General features: G+C 38.1%; 1 protein-coding gene across 2 annotated transcripts in view; it reads right to left on the bottom strand.

Moving 5' to 3' along the window:
• The window catches only part of exoc2 (exocyst complex component 2), a 340,160-nt gene that overhangs the window by 203,274 nt on the left and 117,743 nt on the right, over positions 1-19,143 (bottom strand). For both annotated transcript variants that reach the window (XM_028803998.2, XM_028803999.2), the window contains exon 7: positions 4,650-4,730. In XM_028803998.2, the coding sequence (XP_028659831.1) occupies positions 4,650-4,730 (81 nt within the window). The remainder of the gene's footprint in view (positions 1-4,649; positions 4,731-19,143) is intronic.

Raw genomic sequence — 19,143 nt, 5'->3', positions numbered from 1 at the left:
AAGCTAGCAGCAATGGCAACAAACCTTAATGTCACTAAAACTTGTTTTCAACCATAATTTGCACAAAATGAGAAAAGCTACACAAGTGGGTTCATCTTAACAAATTACAACAGAGACATAAATAAAATATAGGAAATATAAGGATGCAAATAGGAAATTCTATTTAATTAATCAGTACCTTATAATGGATCCTTAGTTATATATTTTTTTAAATTAAAATGTACTTCAAAAAGGTTAACAACTCCTTAGGTATTTCAAAAAGCTAAAACACCATGCAGATATAAAAAGTAATAAGGTCAAATTGTTATCTTTCCCACAACACAGAGCAAAAACACAACTTAAGGTATATTTAAGCAAAATAACTGCTTAACAGGTGCACATTATTTTAAATCCTTTAGAATTTTTCACAAATATAAGCTGACTTTAGTGGAGGTAAGGAAATGTTTCAAGTAGGTAAATACATTTTTGTAGGGTGAATGAAATTGTGATTTTAGACTGACTTCCAAGTTCATGTTTGTTTTCTGAAATTGGCACAAAATCACAAGTTGTAAAGTCACTACTCACAAGGTACAAGATTCATTCCAATGCGTTCCAAGAGGCTTACAGGTGCAGGACTGCTTTCTAACACTAGATTAGACTAGATAAACTTTATTAATCCCATGGGGAAACTCAAATGCATACAGCAAAAAAAACAGGTATTGTTTGCTTAACTCAACAGGTGTGAGATGTCATAGAAGCAGTTTCCGCACTTCAGTTCTTTTGACCATTCAGGAAATTACTCTATGTTTAGGCTTTATCGAATATAACCGCAAAATGTTTGTGGAAGCACAGGAAGGAAGATAGACTGGTTGAGTTGTAAGAACCAATCTCTTTGTGATGTTTCTTCAGAAAAACATCAAGATCACGGACCTCATGCATAACGCCATGCGTAGAATTCACACTAAAACATGGCGTACAAAGAAAAGTGGAAATGTGTGTATGCACAAAAAAAATTCAGATTCAAATTCCACGCACTTCTGCTACATAAATCCCGGTCAGCCTGAAAAGTAACGCTTGTGCACACGCCTGCCGCCCCACCCTGACTCCTCCCAGAATTTTGCATATTTTAATATACAAATCAAAATAAATAGCCCCTTAAGTTTAGTGTACTGTGAAAAGACAATGGAAAAGGTATGGGGAAAATAGAAGAATTTCAGCGAATACCAAGTGGAGGCAAGGAAAAACTTACAATTTATTGGTTTAAGCAGTGGTATAAACAACAAAACAAAATGAATTTGATTTGAGTGACAGAGTGACGGAGAAACTCGAAAGTCCAAGTTCAGTCGCCCACTGCCCGAAATAAAAAAACAAGTGGTCAGATATCAAAGTCGCCTTAAAAAGGTGAGTCATTGCCCACCATCTGAGTGTCATATGGAAGCGTATTAGGATAAAGAGAAAAGAAAACAAATAGGGACACAGTAAAAAAAAAAAAAAAAGGTCAAACTGTCCACTTCATTCTCGTAGTTTATTTTGTCATTAAAGTAGACCTTCATAAACTTCATTTTAAAATCGTTTAATCTACTAGTATCTCAAATCCCATCGCAACTTAAATAGCACGTTAAATGCTTCATATTCTATGTGTTCTTCTATGCACTCTGTGTGTGAATCACAACGTGCTTCTTAAACAGGCTTTCTCTTACGCCGACAGGACACAAAATAAATTACATTCATTATATTACAGCTAACTGAACAATTTATATACCAAGATGTATACTTGATATAATTTTTTATGATGATATGAATTACAGCATGTATTAAACATGAGTGCACGGTGGCGCAGTGGTAGCGACGTGCTGACACCCCGTCCAGAGATTGTCCCTGCCTCCCGCAAGATGCTTGCTGCACGACCCTCAATTAAATAATTTATTGCAGCAGTACTGTCTCTTTGAAACTTACTAACCTCCAATTCCTGTCCTTCCTTTTCTTTCTCCAAGTAACCAATCGCCACACAATAAGTTCTTTAATACATGTAAAACCATGTCTAAGCTTAGAACGCTGATTCTTCAAAACTTTTTTGGAACATTGGAATATCTTCGTAGTACATGGTTAATTATTCCATCCATCTATCCATCCAGGGTCACACCAGTCCCAGCAAGCATACAGCACGAGGCAGGAATAATCCCTGAACGGGGCGCCAGCTCATTGCTACCGCAATGAAGTTAAAAATTTATCTGTATAATTTAATATACATACTTTACTGCATTTCATCTTAAAAATGATATCAAGAGCTGAAAGAAGATAGTGCTTGGAAATCTAAATCCATTTACAAGCCAGTCATCATCATCTGTAAATACGTGCTCTTTTCTGTTGAATTTAATTGAATTCCTGTATTGTTATTGTATGGTACAATGAGATTCAATATGCAAACCCTCCATAAACTTATTTTCCTATAAAATTATAAAATAACAGCAATAATAATAATACGATAAAAAAAAAAGAAAAATATACAATATCTTATATATAATTTGCCAGTCTCCTCACTCACTCACTCACTCACTCACTCATGTCCGTCCAAAGCCGAATGCGCAGTTGCCTTCTGCGCACGTCGCCTTCTGCACATGTTGGAAGCCGAATGCGCAATTGCCTTCTGCGCAGCTGCCCGAAAAACCTTACGAGACAGACATTGCAGCAGGCAGCAGATTTACAGTCACGAAAATTCAAAGAGAAAGGTGACTTCAACCAACATCGCGGCAGGGTCCATCCGAAGCCGAATGCGCAGTCGCCTTCTGCGCATGTCCAAAGCCAAATGCGCAGTCGCCTTCTGCGCATGTCCAAAGCCAAATGCGCAGTCGCCTTCTGCACAGCTGCCCGAAAAACCTTATGAGACAGACATCGTGGCAGGCGGCGGATTTACGGCCACGTAAATTCAAAAAGAAAGGCGACTTCGACCAACATCGCGGCAGGTGGTGGATTTACGGCCGCAAAAATTCAAAGAGAAAGGCGACTTCGACCATCATCGCGGTAGGCGGCGGATTTAAGGCCGCAAAAATTCAAAGAGAAAGACAACTTCGATTAAAGCTCTAGAGGCCTGAAAGGCGATTTCGACTACAGCTCCAGGCCTAATTACGCATTCATTCAATACACCTATATCAGGTTTGTGGTGCTTATACTTATTACTTACTATTCCACTCGTGCCCGTTTCATCTTACGTTTTCGAAACGGGCTCTTTGTCTAGTGTAAGCGTAAGTGGCTCAGGTTGTGCAATATTCCAACTGTAGTGCAAGTTTAAAGTGAGGTAATTGTATTTACAGTTCTACCGGGAGCACTTGATGGACTGATTGAGTGCGTTTAGAGCTCGATGAAACTACTTCTGAACCACCAGGTCCTGAAAGGAAAGGCTCTGAAGCGTTTGCCGTATGGAGGAAGTTCAAATGGACTGTGCATATGGCCGAGGCAGCGTGTGCTAGATGCTGTATCCCGATAATCCTCTTTCCCATCAGCTGCTGTAGAGCTGTGATTCCACACTCAGATACAATGGGTTAAAATACTCTGAGTGGTGCACCGAGATCAACAATACTAATGCAGCTATAGTATTTGGAATATTTTGGCAATTCCGTGCACCATTATATTGTTACAGGTTGATTACAATCAGATGTCAAACAAATAAACAATATGCAGTTAATTTCAGTGTATTTCATAAAGTCGCGTCAGGGATGTGAATCTAAAAAATAAAGGGAAACCACACAGGAACAGTAGCACTGCTTTGAGGTTGAGTGCCACCAGTTTGCAAAACTGAGCCAAAAACTTGCGTACGCACAGGTTAAGGCTGGCGTGAGATTGTGCATGGCTTATATGCCAAGTTTAGTTTTTATACATGGAAATGTGAGTACGCAACATTTTTGTGTGTACACACCTTTCATACATGAGGCCCCAGGTCTTAAAATAAAAAACAGTAAGGAAAAGTTTCCAGCAGCTACAAATTACTGGTAGAACTGCATGTTTGCACTAAGCATAACATTTGCCTTTTCTTTTATGTGGAATTCACTCAAAGTTGATTGAAAAAAAAAAGGTATTTCCTTCTCTAAATCCATTCTTCACAGAATCAAATTGTTTGGGTACTGTAAATTCTCACCTAATGTCCCCACCATGCAACTGCATGAGACAATGAAATCATTGTATATGCCCACTTTCATTCACTTTGAACTGATCTCCAGCAACAAAATTGCATAGTGTGATACACACCCCTGTTGAACATGTTCCCAGAGGTGTGTGTGTGTCATTTAGAAAAGGCTAAACTGCACACACCACTGCAACACTAACACAGATCTGATGTCATTTTAAGCTAGGAATGTGGGACCTTTAACATACAGCTTGTTGTCTCACTCATTTATATTTTTCAAGTAATTCAATGAGTACCCTTTCTCATCTACATACAACTACGTCCTTTCTGTTCTCCACTTCTATAAATCTGTAAGTGAAAGTTGTGTGTCATTTCTCAAACATACTTCTTAAATACAATTATGTAATGAATAAATTGCTTTTTAACAACATTCTAATATTCAGTTTTTTTAAACAAATAACTTTGTTAAACTAAATGGTGTCAAACAATCAATAGACATACAAAAGAATTTTAAAAAGCAAACAGGGAAGGTTGAAAGAGAGAGACTTACTGTTCAATACATTTTCCAGTTTACGCGTCATTGAGCCTTCAACTTTTTCTGTTCCATCCACTTCTAGCTTTTGATGAATGGCTGAAAATCATGCAAAAAATATGAGCATGTGGTTAAACTTAAATATCATTTACTGAAAACAAATAAATTGTACATGGCCTTAAACAGCATCTTTATGGCCCATTCAGATTGCAGATAAAATGTTTAACTGTTAAACCACATAATCTGATTTACCTGCCACATCTCAAAAACCACATCTGTATGCTACATCTGAGTACTTTAAAATACATAGTACATTTTCCATTCTGAGATGGTATGCTTTGTTGTTTAAGTCAGTGACAGAACTGTAGATAGATAGATACTTTATTAATCTCAAGGGGAACTTCACAAATTTATACATTTTGTATTTCAAGTAATTTAATATCTAGGAAGAAATGCCTACTTGGCAAAGTGTATCAAAATGTTTGTGTCAAAATCCAAAGGTCAAAAAGCCATAAATAAATTGACCCACACATTTAAGTTACCAGTAGTATGTTATTAACATGTTGTTGTAATTTCTATGCATGGCATTGCATCATCCACTAAAAGAGGCAATACAGTGAAAACAAAAATGGCACAAGAAAGAAAGGCAAAAGGAAGAGATGGAGAGGATGAACCAGAAAAGCAAGAAGGAAAGATGGAGTGGTGAAGACTTGTGGAAGTTAAAGAAGTATTCTTCAATCAGTTGTCGAAATAATGTCTCTCTTAAATTCCTAAATATCACTGGCCACAGTTAAACAAAAATATTAAAAACAATTTTGATAGTCTATGAAAATGTGCTACATTTGTAGTGTCATGGGGGAACTAAAGTTTTTTGATAGCATGGTTGGCATAATTAAAAAATGTTGTGGATCAAATTTGACTCCAAGCACTTTATACTTTAAAGCTAGCCCATTTCACCCTCAAACACATGGGCTAGACAGCAGACCCTGGTATCTCTTTCTTATTTAGAAAGGGGAGGGAATGACTGTGGTGGAAATCAACATCTTAATTAAAGAAAGCTACTTATCGTCTAACAGGACAAATCAGTAATCAAGCAGGAGAAAAGCTGTTCATTGTATCTATTAACTCTAGAATTACCAAAGCCTACTAAAAAACTTGTAAATTGTTGCAACAGGTACACGTCGTAAATGCAGGAGGGGCGGTCCTTGCGTGTGTGTGAACTGTTAACATTTGAATTTGATGATTACATATAGCACTGAACTGACCTCTCTGTACTATTCTTTCCTCTGCATGTCCTGGAGTACAAAACAAACACCACCATACAGCAACATGTGGGGACTGGCAAGATCGGGGAGGGGGGGTTCTGGGGAACAAGCGGTCACTAATTACAACCGCAAGATGTCATGTGAATGAATATGAATAATATGAATAATGCTGCATCCATGCCACAGTATTTTCCGAAATGTACTATACAGGTCATAAAATGAATAATTCCAAATATCATATATACCTATGTCTCTGGTTTTTTTTGTCACTGTGGCTTTGACATCATGGACCATAAGGTGCATACTAATTCAGCGTAAGCAGGGACACTCAATAAAACTGAACAAAAAAAAAATCAAGTGACAGTGAGATATGAAGAAGGCAGATTCACCAGCGTTTGTGTGTCAGCTTTTATCCATCCAGATCAGAAAATGTCCAGTTCCATTGCCTCAAAACACCACTCACATATACAGTTATTCCCAGTTTCACATAAAAAGTAACAGCATCAGATTCCTGGGTGAGGGGGTTGGTAGTATGTATCGATCGTGACAGAGAATAAAAGTGGAAAAAAAAAACGTAAATTTTACAAGTACTATAAATGTACACCGGCTGTTACAGACGCAAACCAAATGTTTATGTTTATTGTATAATATTAACAATAAGAGCAGCTCACTACTGAAAACGGTAAATATATGAGGCAGTCAGGATCGAACCGGGGACTCTTGATTACAAGTCAGCAATTCTTACCGTTACGCCATGGAAGCTTTTGTATCGTCTTTGAACCTTTTGTGAAAGTGTTTATTTGATCTTTGGACTTCAGGCTTCACACATTATATAGTTTATGCCTACATTTTGTCATTTATTACTAAAATACGAAAAATGTTTCTGTTTTAACAATGTGTTTACACAGATTATTGTAGAAACAGAACACACATGAAATGCATGTGTTCCAAATAACGATCTATTATTTCAACTCTAAAACTCCAGCACTTCACTCACAGATAATCAAGCTATGAGTTGGGAGAACTTTGTGCACGTTCTGCGGCGGTGGGGGATAGAATAGCAGACTGCTTGCTGCTTGTCTTTATCGGCACATTTACAGGAGAAAAGACGCTGACGGACCGGTGCAAAGGGATTTAAGGTGGGCCGGATTTACGAGTTTTTTCGTAGGCTTTGGTATTTCTAGTTTTAATTATAACCTGGCAAAATGCTTTAGAGGGAGCATTCTTCTAAAGAAGTCTATTACAGTATGGTCATAACAAAAGTAGAAGCTCATGCTTACTGATAACTAAATTTACATAACAGTGTTGATTAATGCTTACATACAGTTAGGTCCATAAATATTTGGACAGAGACAACTTTTTTCTAATTTTGGTTCTGTACATTACCACAATGAATTTTAAATGAAACTCAGATGTAGTTGAAGTGCAGACTTTCAGCTTTAATTCAGTGGGGTGAACAAAATGATTGCATAAAAATGTGAGGCAACTAAAGCATTTTTTTCATTTCAGGGGCTCAAAAGTAATTGGACAATTGACTCAAAGGCTATTTCATGGGCAGGTGTGGGCAAGTCTGTCGTTATGTCATTATCAATAAAGCAGATAAAAGGCCTGGAGTTGATTTGAGGTGTGGTGCTTGCATGTGGAAGATTTTGCTGTGAACAGACAACATGTGGTCAAAGGAGCTCTCCATGCAGGTGAAAGACGCCATCCTTAAGCTGCGAAAACAGAAAAATCCCATCCGAGAAATTGCTACAGTGGCAAAATCTACAGTTTGGTACATCCTGAGAAAGAAAGCAAGCACTAGTGAACTCAGCAATGCAAAAAGACCTGGACGTCGAAGGAAGACAACAGTGGTGGATGATCGCAGAATCATTTACATGGTGAAGAGAAACCCCTTCACAACAGCCAACCAAGTGAACAACACTCTCCCACGGAAGACAACAGTGGTGGATGACCGCAGAATCATTTACATGGTGAAGAGAAACCCCTTCACAACAACCAACCAAGTGAACAACACTCTCCAGGGGGTAGGCGTATCGATATCCAAGTCTACCATAAAGAGAAGACTGCATGAAAGTAAATACAGAGGGTGCACTGCAAGGTGCAAGCCACTCATAAGCCTCAAGAATAGAAAGGCTAGACTGGACTTTGCTAAAGAACATCTAAAAAAGCCAGCACAGTTCTGGAAAAACATTCTTTGGACAGATGAAACCAAGATTAACCTCTACCAGAATGATGGCAAGAAAAAAGTATGGAGAAGGCGTGGAACGGCTCATTATCCAAAGCATACCACATCACCTGTAAAACACAGTGGAGGTAGTGTGATGGCTTGGGCGTGCATGGCTGCCAGTGGCACTGGGACACTAGTGTTTATTGATGATGTGACACAGAACAGAAATAGCCGAATGAACTCTGAGGTGTTCAGAGACATACGGTCTGCTCAAATCCAGCTAAATGCAGTCAAATTGATTGGACGGCGTTTCATGATACAGATGGACAATGATCCAAAACATACAGCCAAAGCAACCCAGTAGTTTATTAAAGCAAAGAAGTGGAAAATTCTTGAATGGCCAAGTCAGTCACCTGATCTTAACCCAATTGAGCATGCATTTCACTTGTTGAAGACTAAACTTCAGACAGAAAGGCCCACAAACAAACAGCAACTGAAAGCCGCTGCAGTAAAGGCCTGGCAGAGCATTAAAAAGGAGGAAACCCAGCATTTGGTGATGTCCATGAGTTCAAGATTTCAGGATGTCATTGCCAGCAAAGGGTTTTCAACCAAGTATTAGAAATGAACATTTTATTTCCAGTTATTTAATTTGTCCAATTACTTTTGAGCCCATGAAATGAAGGGGTTGTGTTAAAAAAATGCTTTAGTTGCCTCACATTTTTATACAATCGTTTTGTTCACCCCACTGAATTAAAGCTGAAAGTCTGCACTTCAACTGCATCTGAGTTGTTTCATTTAAAATTCATTGTGGTAATGTACAGAACCAAAATTAGAAAAAAGTTGTCTCTGTCCAAATATTTATGGACCTAACTGTATTATACTCTGATTCGCTAAAAGACATGAGGTGTTTAGCATAGACCACAACTCACCTAAATAAAAGTCTTTCTCCATTGTATCCTTTTTCTTCAATATCTCAATTAGACATTACCCTTGAAATCTCTGTGTACTGTATATGACATCTGTCCAGTTTTATTGTTTACAGGACATCTGCTGATCTTTTTATCACTAGAATCCCTGAAGCCTAAGAAAAAACTCATAATCCCAGCCCACTTTAAATCCCTTCGCAGCTCTCCATCAGCGTCTTTGTTTATTTTGTAAATGTGCCGAATAGCACAAGCAGCAAGCAGCCTTCTGTCCCATCTCCCACCTTGACGGAGCTCAACTCGGGCAAAAGGTTCTCCCAGCTCAAGCCAAGGCTCCTTATCTGTGTGTGAGGTTCCATCCATCCATTTTCCAACCCGCTGAATCCGAATACAGGGTCACGGGGGTTTGCTGGAGCCAATCCCAGCCAACACAGGGCACAAGGCAGGAACCAATCCCGGGCAGGGTGCCAACCCACCGCAGGTTCCTGGAGTTGTATAGGGAAACTACAGTATATCATTATTTGGAATACATGCACTTCATGTGTGTTTCGTGTCTACAAAGATCTGGATAAGTGTAGGAAGAAAGGAAATGTGAGGCAAGAAATTCTGAACACATACCTAAAGCAGAAACGTTTCCCATGTTATACTAATAATGACGTGAAGTGTATAATGTGTTAAGACTTTAGACCTAATATCAAATAAACGCGCACTTTTACTCAAGAATATAACCAAAGAAGAAAAAAAAGAATTTGATTTACATTTTGCTGGCAATGAGTTAAAAACCCAAGCTCAAATGTCAATTGACAGGGACTTCATACGTGTTCTTGAGTGGTGTAGAGGTAAGAACCACTGCCTTATAACCCAAAGGTCCCAGGTTCGAGACCGGGCGCTTCGTGTTATGAGTAGTGAGATGCTATTATTATTACTATAATAAAAACATACATTTGATTTGAGTCTGTAACACCCTGCGTAAATTTTGACTACTTGTAAAAGTTAGCACTTGTTTTTTTTTATTATTCAGTTTTATTCTCTCAGTGACGTTCACATGGCACAACGAACTTGCTTCTCCCTCTCTGAGTTGATGGCAATGACCTACCAAAATTAATCAGGTCAGCTGACTCCATGAATTCTTTTAAAAAACAACTCAAAACTCATCTGTTCAGGAAGGCTTTTAGCTCTACTTGACTTTATTACCTTTCTCTCAGTTTACTTCTCTGTCAAGATGCCAATGTAACCTGTATGTGTGTGCTAGACCATCAATTATGTTGTGTGGTTTTTTTTTTTCAGAATTTACTGTCTTAATCTTCTTTATTTATTTATCTGGTTTGTACAATGCTATATACTGTATATTCTGCCGTTCTTTATTATATTCTGTAAGTGCCTTGAGCATGGGAAAGGCGCTATATAAATAAAATGTATTATTATTATTATTATTCTTTTCATAACAGCAGCAGTGACCACAGTGGGTGTTGTGCCTGACACCTGCTCAGAACTATTTGTTGCACCGGCAATCAAAGATACGATGTCCTGCACAGATACATTAATACATGAAAACACTAAGCCATTTGAACATGAGTTGTCATTTGAACATGTTTTTTTTGCGATCTTGCCTGTACTCCATGGCATAGCGTTTTCAAATAGTGACATTTTCATGTATGAATGTGTGTGTGAGCATGCGTGAGAAAGGCAGAGACAGATTTGGTCTCATTCAGGTGGTTACTGGAATATAAAATAAACACTTTCGCAAAGGTACAACAAAGCAATTGTGCTTTATTCTAGAATAAAACTGAATAACAAAAAATTCAAGTGACAACAAGATACCCAGAAGACATGATTCACCAGCGTTTGTGTGTCTGCTTATATTCCTTCAACGATGTCTTTTACAGGTAGCAAAACTTTACACCGGCTGTTACAGACTGAAATCAAAGGCTTCTTCTTTTTGGGTGCATACACCACCAGTATGAAACTGCCAGATTTAAACACTAGCATGGCGAATTGCTCGCATACTAAAGTGACTATAGCTGCAGGTGGAAGTCCCATTTTACTTTATGGTGCCAAGCAGAGTTGCGTTGCAATGAAGTAGTCTATTAGCCAGAGAAAGCGCAGTGAAGAAGCTGTCTGTTGTTACGGTCCTGCCTTTGTCTAGTCTGATTCCGGTCACAGGATATTGTATCTTTGATTGCCGGTACAACAAATACTTCTGAGAAGGCGTCAGGCACAGCATCCACTGTGGTCATCGCTGCTCTTGTGAAAAGAATGGAGATAAATGCCAACAAAGAGGGAGAAGCAAGTTCATTATACAACATGACCATCACTGAGAGAATAAAACTGAGTAATAAAAAAACAAGCGCTAACTTTTACAAGTAGCCAAAATTTATACCGGGTGTTATTGAGTGTTGTTACTCAAATCAAATGTATGTTTTTATTATATTATAATAATAATAGTAATAATAATAGTAGTAATAATAATAATAACAATAATAATAGCAGCTCACTACTCAAAATGCGGAGCACCTGGTCTCGCACCTGGGACCTTTGGGTTATAAGGCAGTGGTTCTTACCTCTACACCACTCAAGAACATGTATGAAGTCCCTGTCAACTGACATTTGAGCTTGGGTTTTTAACTCATTGCTAGTAACATGTAAATCAAATGCTTTTTTTTCTTCTTTGGTTATATATTTGAGTAAAAGCACACGTGTTTATTTGATATTAGGACTAAAGTCTTCATACACATTACACACTTCACATTGTTATTAGTATAACATGCAAAAAGTTTCTGCTTTAGGTATGTGTTTAGCATTTCATGCCTCGCATTTCCTTTCTTCCTACACTTACGCAGATCTTTGTAGACAGAAACACACATGAAATGCATGTATTCCAAATAACGAGATACTATAGCACCCTGTACAACTCCAGGAACCTCACACACAGATAATGAGCCTTGGCTTGAGCTGGGATAACATTTTGCCTAAGTTCAGCTCTGTCATGGCAAGAGATAGGACAAAAGACTCCGATGGAGAGCTGCGAAGGGATTTAAGGTGGGCCAGGATTACAAGTTTTTAGTAGGCTTCAGGGATTTTAGTGTTAATCATACATTTGGTGTATTACATCAACCTGCTCCTGGTATATTCTTGTCACTGTTGTTCACTTGAGCTTTTTCTGTTTTCTTGATATGCCAAACAGGTTTCCAACATGTTAAAACTTTTAATACTTCTAAGATGGCAAAATACTATCCTAAATGACAATGTGAGCCTTAAGTCTAATTTTTCTTCCACATGATTTATGGAGGTATGGAACAGCAAGGGAATCAAACCCTGCTTTAATATTTTTTGCCTGAGATATTTGTGGGGTGGAGCTAGCAGCATGTGCTCCTACTCAAGCAGTCCATTTCTACCTAAAAAAATCTTTACTGTTTCCTCAAACTTCTGATTATTCCCAATTCCTAATAACCATCCACTCCAGACTGGCAAACTGAATGTTGCTCACCTGTTTAATTTTGTAAGTTCTACACTTTACACTTTACTTTACCTTTACTATCCTCACCAGCTATACATTGGGTAAATACTCCATTTCTCCTCAGTATTTTTTTGTAGGGAAAAGTAAGACCACTCACCAAGCATTAGACCTGGACTTATGGAATATCTAAAAGAGGACTGGCATTTCAAGATTTGGAGCTACATCATTGGGTTTTTGTTCTACAGTTGCTTTGATACTGGCTAGTATCCTATTTTCCCACCTTCTTGGGGACATACAATATTAAATCAAATTTAGCTGCTCTTAAATCCTTATACACCCTTCGTTTTACCAAATTTAAACTTAGAGCCCATTCACTAGCTCTTAATTCACTAATCAAATAAAGCATGAGGTGGAAAACATATTGGAACATATAAAATGGCACATGCATATCTATATATATATATATATAAAATCCCTATGTGCGTCCAGGTGTCCGTGTGTGGGTGTCTTCTGATGAAGTGCGCATGCCCGGGGCACGGTGCGATGCACGATATTACTGTCAGAGAAAGCTAGAGGCGTTTTACGGAAATACAAACCAGTATTACTGCCAGAGGAAATTAAAGGTACACAATACAGTGACGCATATTACAGCCACATACAAGCCAGTATTACTGTCAGAGGAGATTAAAGGCATATTACCGATGCGCACGCCTGTATTACCGCCAGAGAAAATTAAAGGTATATTACGGACGTACAAGACGGTATCCTTCAATAAGGGTGCGCACAGGCATCCTTCAATAAGGGCGCGCACAAAAAGGCGAGCCTCAAAAGGGCGACCTCAATTGGTCGCAGCGAATAAAGGCGCGTGTAAATAAAGATCTGCACCTTTGTGCTCTTCACATATTCCAAAGCCATTTCAACTAAATTATCTACGAATGCCTTTATTCGCCGCGCTCAATTGAGGTCGCCCTTTTGAAACTCGCTTTTTTGTGCGTGCCCTTATTGAATAGAGCCGTACAAGACAGTATTACTGTCACAGAAAATTAAAGACACACAATACACGGCGGCAGCCCACGAAGAACAGTCAGCTCAGCAAGTAAACATCAACAAAAGAAAGGCTGAAAGAAAGAAAAACACGACCAACAAAAAGAATGAGGTCAAAGTCCCTTGCCATTTAATATAGACTGTTCCTACTAATATTTATGCACTACTGTTCTAGCGCCCGATATTGTAACGGGCTAAATGACTAGTCATGATATAATAATGAAAACTTACATATTGGAGAAAATGCTCTCATTTCATCCCTGGGCAAGTCAGGGCATTTTTACCCTTGGAGATGACTTTGATGAACTGGGTCTTTGCGATTTCCAATCCTTAAAGTCCACCTTCTCAATTCCTGCTCTTGTTTATATTTTCTAAGTATAACTTCTTTCTATGGCTTTTCATACTCATCTTTTATTTAACCTTTATCAATCTCTATCTCCAAATGGGAAGCTAGTAGAAAATTTATATAAATTGCTATGAAAAGCATTTTACCAGCCTTACAGCAAGTCTGTCCATTCTTGCTTGTAAAATTATCTATAGGTTCCTTAATTTGGAGGGTGACTATTCATAAACACAGAACTACCAAACACAGACATATAATCTCAGCTGAGCTGAGATCTGAGCTTTGATTTATCCACTCTAGAAGTCTGATTTTATTAAGTAAAATTATGTGGCTTTGTCTGAAGGTTTTGTGTTAGTATCCATATTACTAACCGAGAATGGTAAACCGGATAGACGCAGGGACATCCGGCCATGGGCCGTAGACGCAAAAGACATACTGCGCAGGCGCCCCCACAAAACCCCCCCTTCCAAGCAACGGAAACCGGATGGAAAGCAACGTAAAATTAGAAATGAGGCGCCCATAGCACACAGAAAAAAGGAATCAGACGCCGGCGCTGTGAGCATGAAGCCCATGGCACACGAAACGGAACACACACAAAGAAGAGAATTGAGACTCACGACACACAAAGCCCCCCTGCAGTAACTGAAATAAGAAATGAGGCGACGCGCCCCTAGAACACCAAAAAGAAAGGAGTCAGACGCAAGCGCCACATAGTACACGAAACGCTACGCACACAAAGAAGAGGATTCAGACCCACTACAAACAAACACCCCCTCCACTAACAGAGATAAAAAAGTGAGGCAACGCGCCCCTAGCACACACAAAAAAAAAAAAGTCAGACGCGAGCGCCACACAAACCCATTGGACACAAAACGGGACGGATTACGGACATAGCACACGAAACATTCACAAAAAGGAGGATTCAGACCCACGACCACACTAACATAAATAAGAAATGAGACACAAAGCCCCACTAGGGTTAACACTTTTAATACAAAAAAATAAGGGACGCATACTGCAGCGGGGGCCACATACCAGTGCCAACACTTTGCAGACTCTACTTAAAACACACGCCCTCCTCACTGGACAGTTAAAATGACCAATCAAACTAACGATGACATCAAGTATTACCCAATCAAAAGTAGGAAAGGAGGTATCTTCATAAAATGCGTGTGGGATGATTTGCATGAGATGCTGCTTTAAAAAAAATGATAAAAAAAATACGGGACAAAACCCGTCCCGTATTGATTCAAAACGGGACGCACAATTTCATTCTCAAATACGGGACGATTCCGTATTTTACAGGACGGGTGCCAACCCTGCCCATTACTAAACGAACTGTCCGTATTAAGCATTCGTCATCTGAACACATTCAAATTAGGCAGCATAGGTCGATCTCATTATACTGATCCACTATTAACCGTTTAAACAAAGAAAAGGCTCCATATTAACAGTGAGTGCGATCCTCCTTATTAGAGACACAAAGCCCCACTAGGGTTACCACTTTTAATACAAAAAAATAAGGGACGCATACTGCAGCGGGGGCCACATCCCAGTGCCAACACTTTGCAGACTCTACTTAAAAGACCCGCCCTCCTCACTGGACAGTTAAAATGACCAATCAAACTAACGATGACATCAAGTATTACCCAATCAAAAGTAGGAAAGGAGGCATCTTCATAAAATGCGTGTGGGATGATTTGCATGAGACGCTGCTTTAAAAAAAAATGATAAAAAAAATACGGGACAAAACCCATCCCGTATTGATTCAAAACGGGACGCGCAATTTCATTCTCAAATACGGGACGAATCAGTATTTTACAGGACGGGTGGCAACCCTGCCCATTACTAAACGAACCATCCGTATTAAACATACGTCATCTGAACACATTCAAATTAGGCAGCAAAGGTCGATCTCATTATACTGATCCACTATTAACCGTTTAACCACAGAAAAGGCTCCATATTAAAAGTGAGTGCGATCCTCCTTATTACTTATCCATATATCTAACGCTGAAGAACAAACAAGTAATGAATTCACGATCACAGGTACAAAACGATACGGCTCAAGTGACGGGACCAAACACACGAACCCACATGAAAAAAAAAAATACACGTCAGCGCATACAACGCGCTTCTGAAACCCCGGAAGAAAAAATGTCTCGGCTCCAAAAACGCAAAGCTCAACTAACACATTAACAGAAACGAGCGCAGATGGACAGACACAATGAACGTACACGCATACATCACGTGTCTCAAAGTGCTGTATCGAAACAGGCAAGGGTTCAAAACGAAACACCTCGAGTCTCAGAGATACAAAAACGGAAGCGAAGAGAAAAAATAAATAAACGCAATTCATGAAAATTCATTGGGATTACTGAATGTCATTTGCAATCATTATCATTCACTTAACTTCCCTGAAGAAACAACTAGCAATACAAGTAATGAATTTACACGTTATTGTCAAAAGGGTCAAATTACACTGCCTCCTTTACATTCATATCCTGCATATCTACAGAAGCTTCTAACTGACAAAGTACCTGAAAGTGAAAACTTTATGAACTGCATTAGATCCTACAATAGTTCATTTGCTTTTGCATCTAATGCCATCCAGTCACTTACTCAACACCATTGATAAACTTCTACAAACGTTGATAAATAATAATATTCCCTTTGGAGCAAAGGTACTTTTATTAGGGGGAGATGGTACACAGTGCTTAGCTATTGTTCCACATTCCATGCGCTCGGCTATTCTGCAGTCCACCTTAAAATACGCAGACTATTGGCATTGCTTTCAAAAGAGTTACGGAGATATTTGGAACAGCAATCTCATTACACCAAATACCCCTTTTAACACAACAAACTATATTATGTCCAAAAAATATTAATGTTGATCACATTAGTAACCAGGTCATTTCATTACTTCCTGGAGTTGCACAGCTCTTTCTAAGCTCTGACAAAGTTGACCATCTTAATTTCCCCTTAGAATATTTGAACACTATTAACCCAGCCAGATTGACAAAATACAATCTTAGCCTTAAAAACGGAACAATAATCATGCTATTAAGAAACCTTAACACTAAACAGTGTTTATGCAATGCTACACGTTTAGTCGTCAACACCATGCCACACAATGTTATTGAAGCAAAACTTCTTACAACATCACATGCTAACAATACTGTTCTAATTCCTAGAATTAACCTTACAAGTTCTGACCTGGAATTACCTTTTACACTTGAACGGCGACAGTTCCCCATTAAACCTACCTTGCCCATGACCATCAACAAATCACAAGGACAAACAATACACAAAGTTAGCATCTACCTCTCTGAGCCCGTTTTTGGACATGGACAACTTTATTTGCTTCCTATATGCGTCATCTACACCTTCACACTATGCTATATCTCATTCATACATCACGCTCTTTGTAATTTCACAACACCAGGGGTTGGCGAGCGAAGCGAGCAGGGGGCGGAGCCCCCTAGTCATATCAGAAAATTCACTCTCAAGCAAAATAGAGCAGGTACAGTCCCATAGCATGTTTCTCCAACCAGCCCATAAAGTTAATAATACAACCAGCAAGTGACAACAGCAAAAACTACTGTGGATCTGGAAAATGCATGGCAGGAGGACAATGAAACATGGTAAACTAAGATTTAAGCAGGAACTAGAACAAAAGACTGGGTAAGGATGTTGTTAGGTGCAATCAAAAAGGATAACCACAAAATGTACTGAAAAGAAAACATTAAAGAAAAAGCGAAAGATACTACCAAGATTTTTCACAAAACAAGGTTCAAAACCTGAGGAAAAAATATGAAGCTCAAGAGGAATACAGGATTTAAGTTAATCAATTACTGAATCAGTACCAGAAGGCCACTTACATAATAAGGTAATTGGTATTAAAACAGCTTCACATGAAGTCATACTGGCATTCACCACAGAACAAAAAGCAGTAGGCATTAGCAAAGACCAAATACTAGCATGCCTCAAAAATGAGCACACTTTTACGTCTTTAGCAACTGTATTAATCACCTTTGAGATACCATTCATCACTAACTATATACACTATGCAATAAAATTCAGTGGATGCAGAGTTAACTGTTCCTGCTTATCTATTTTAAGAAACTTGGTATTCAAAAATAAAATAAAACTGCTTCTCAATTTAATTTGCGCAATTCCGGTGGTTTTTCCAAATTCAGGAACAAAACCAGAAGAAACAATAAACATGTGAAATTCCTGACTAAACAAAACTTGTGACACCCCTACAAAGATTTTAAAATAGAACAAAAACACAATATAAAGTCAAATGGTTTTATTTAAGGGGCAAATGCTCATTTCATCAATATCGAAAAAACAAAGATGTATTTTCTTGGACAGTGGTTTTTAAATAAATAAGCATTACACAGAAAATATAATAACATAAAATGAATCTAGTAGAAAAATGGGCAAGTTTTAAGCTTTAGAAATTTTTATAATACATATATACTCTATATATTATATATATATTATATATATATATATATATATATATATATATATATATTATTTATATATATATATATATATATATATATTATTTATTTATATATATATATATATATATATATATATATATATATATATATATATATATATATATATATATATATATATATATTATTTATATATATATGTGTGTATATATATATATATATATATATATATATATATATATACACAGTGCATTCGGAAAGTATACACAGCGCATCACTTTTTCCACATTTTGTTATGTTACAGCCTTATTCCAAAATGGATTAAATTCATTTTTTTCCTCAGAATTCTACACACAATACCCCATAACGACAACGTGAAAAAAGTTTACTTGAGGTATTTGCTTGGTTTGCGAGCATAATTTGTTCCGGAAACGTGCTCATGGTCCAAAGCACTCGTATATCAAAGTGAATTTCTCCATAAGAAATAATGGAAACTCAGATGATTTGTTCCACAACCCAAAACTTTTCATATAAAAATGATTAATACAAAATATAAAGTAAAAACACATAAAACAAATTAACCTGCACTTTACCTTTGAAAAGAATCATGGCTGGTGTGAGTGAGTTTCTAAACTCTTGTGGGATTGCACCCAACGGGACGACACGCGGAAGAGCGTTCCAAAGCAATTGTAGTCTCCCAGCGCTGTAGTAGTTCGCCATAAAAGCGAATCCGAAAAGATCGCGGACATGCTATAAGCGCCTACCGTCGATGGGTGATACAAGGAACAAGGAACATTATAAATGTGCAGGGCCCTGCCTGACTGCTGTGTCTGTGTAT

Source organism: Erpetoichthys calabaricus, chromosome 6 (genome assembly GCF_900747795.2).
Source record: "Erpetoichthys calabaricus chromosome 6, fErpCal1.3, whole genome shotgun sequence".
NCBI classification, from domain to species: Eukaryota; Metazoa; Chordata; class Cladistia; order Polypteriformes; family Polypteridae; genus Erpetoichthys; species Erpetoichthys calabaricus.
Note: the sequence above shows the minus strand (reverse complement) of the source record. Positions and strands in the feature narration are given on the sequence as shown.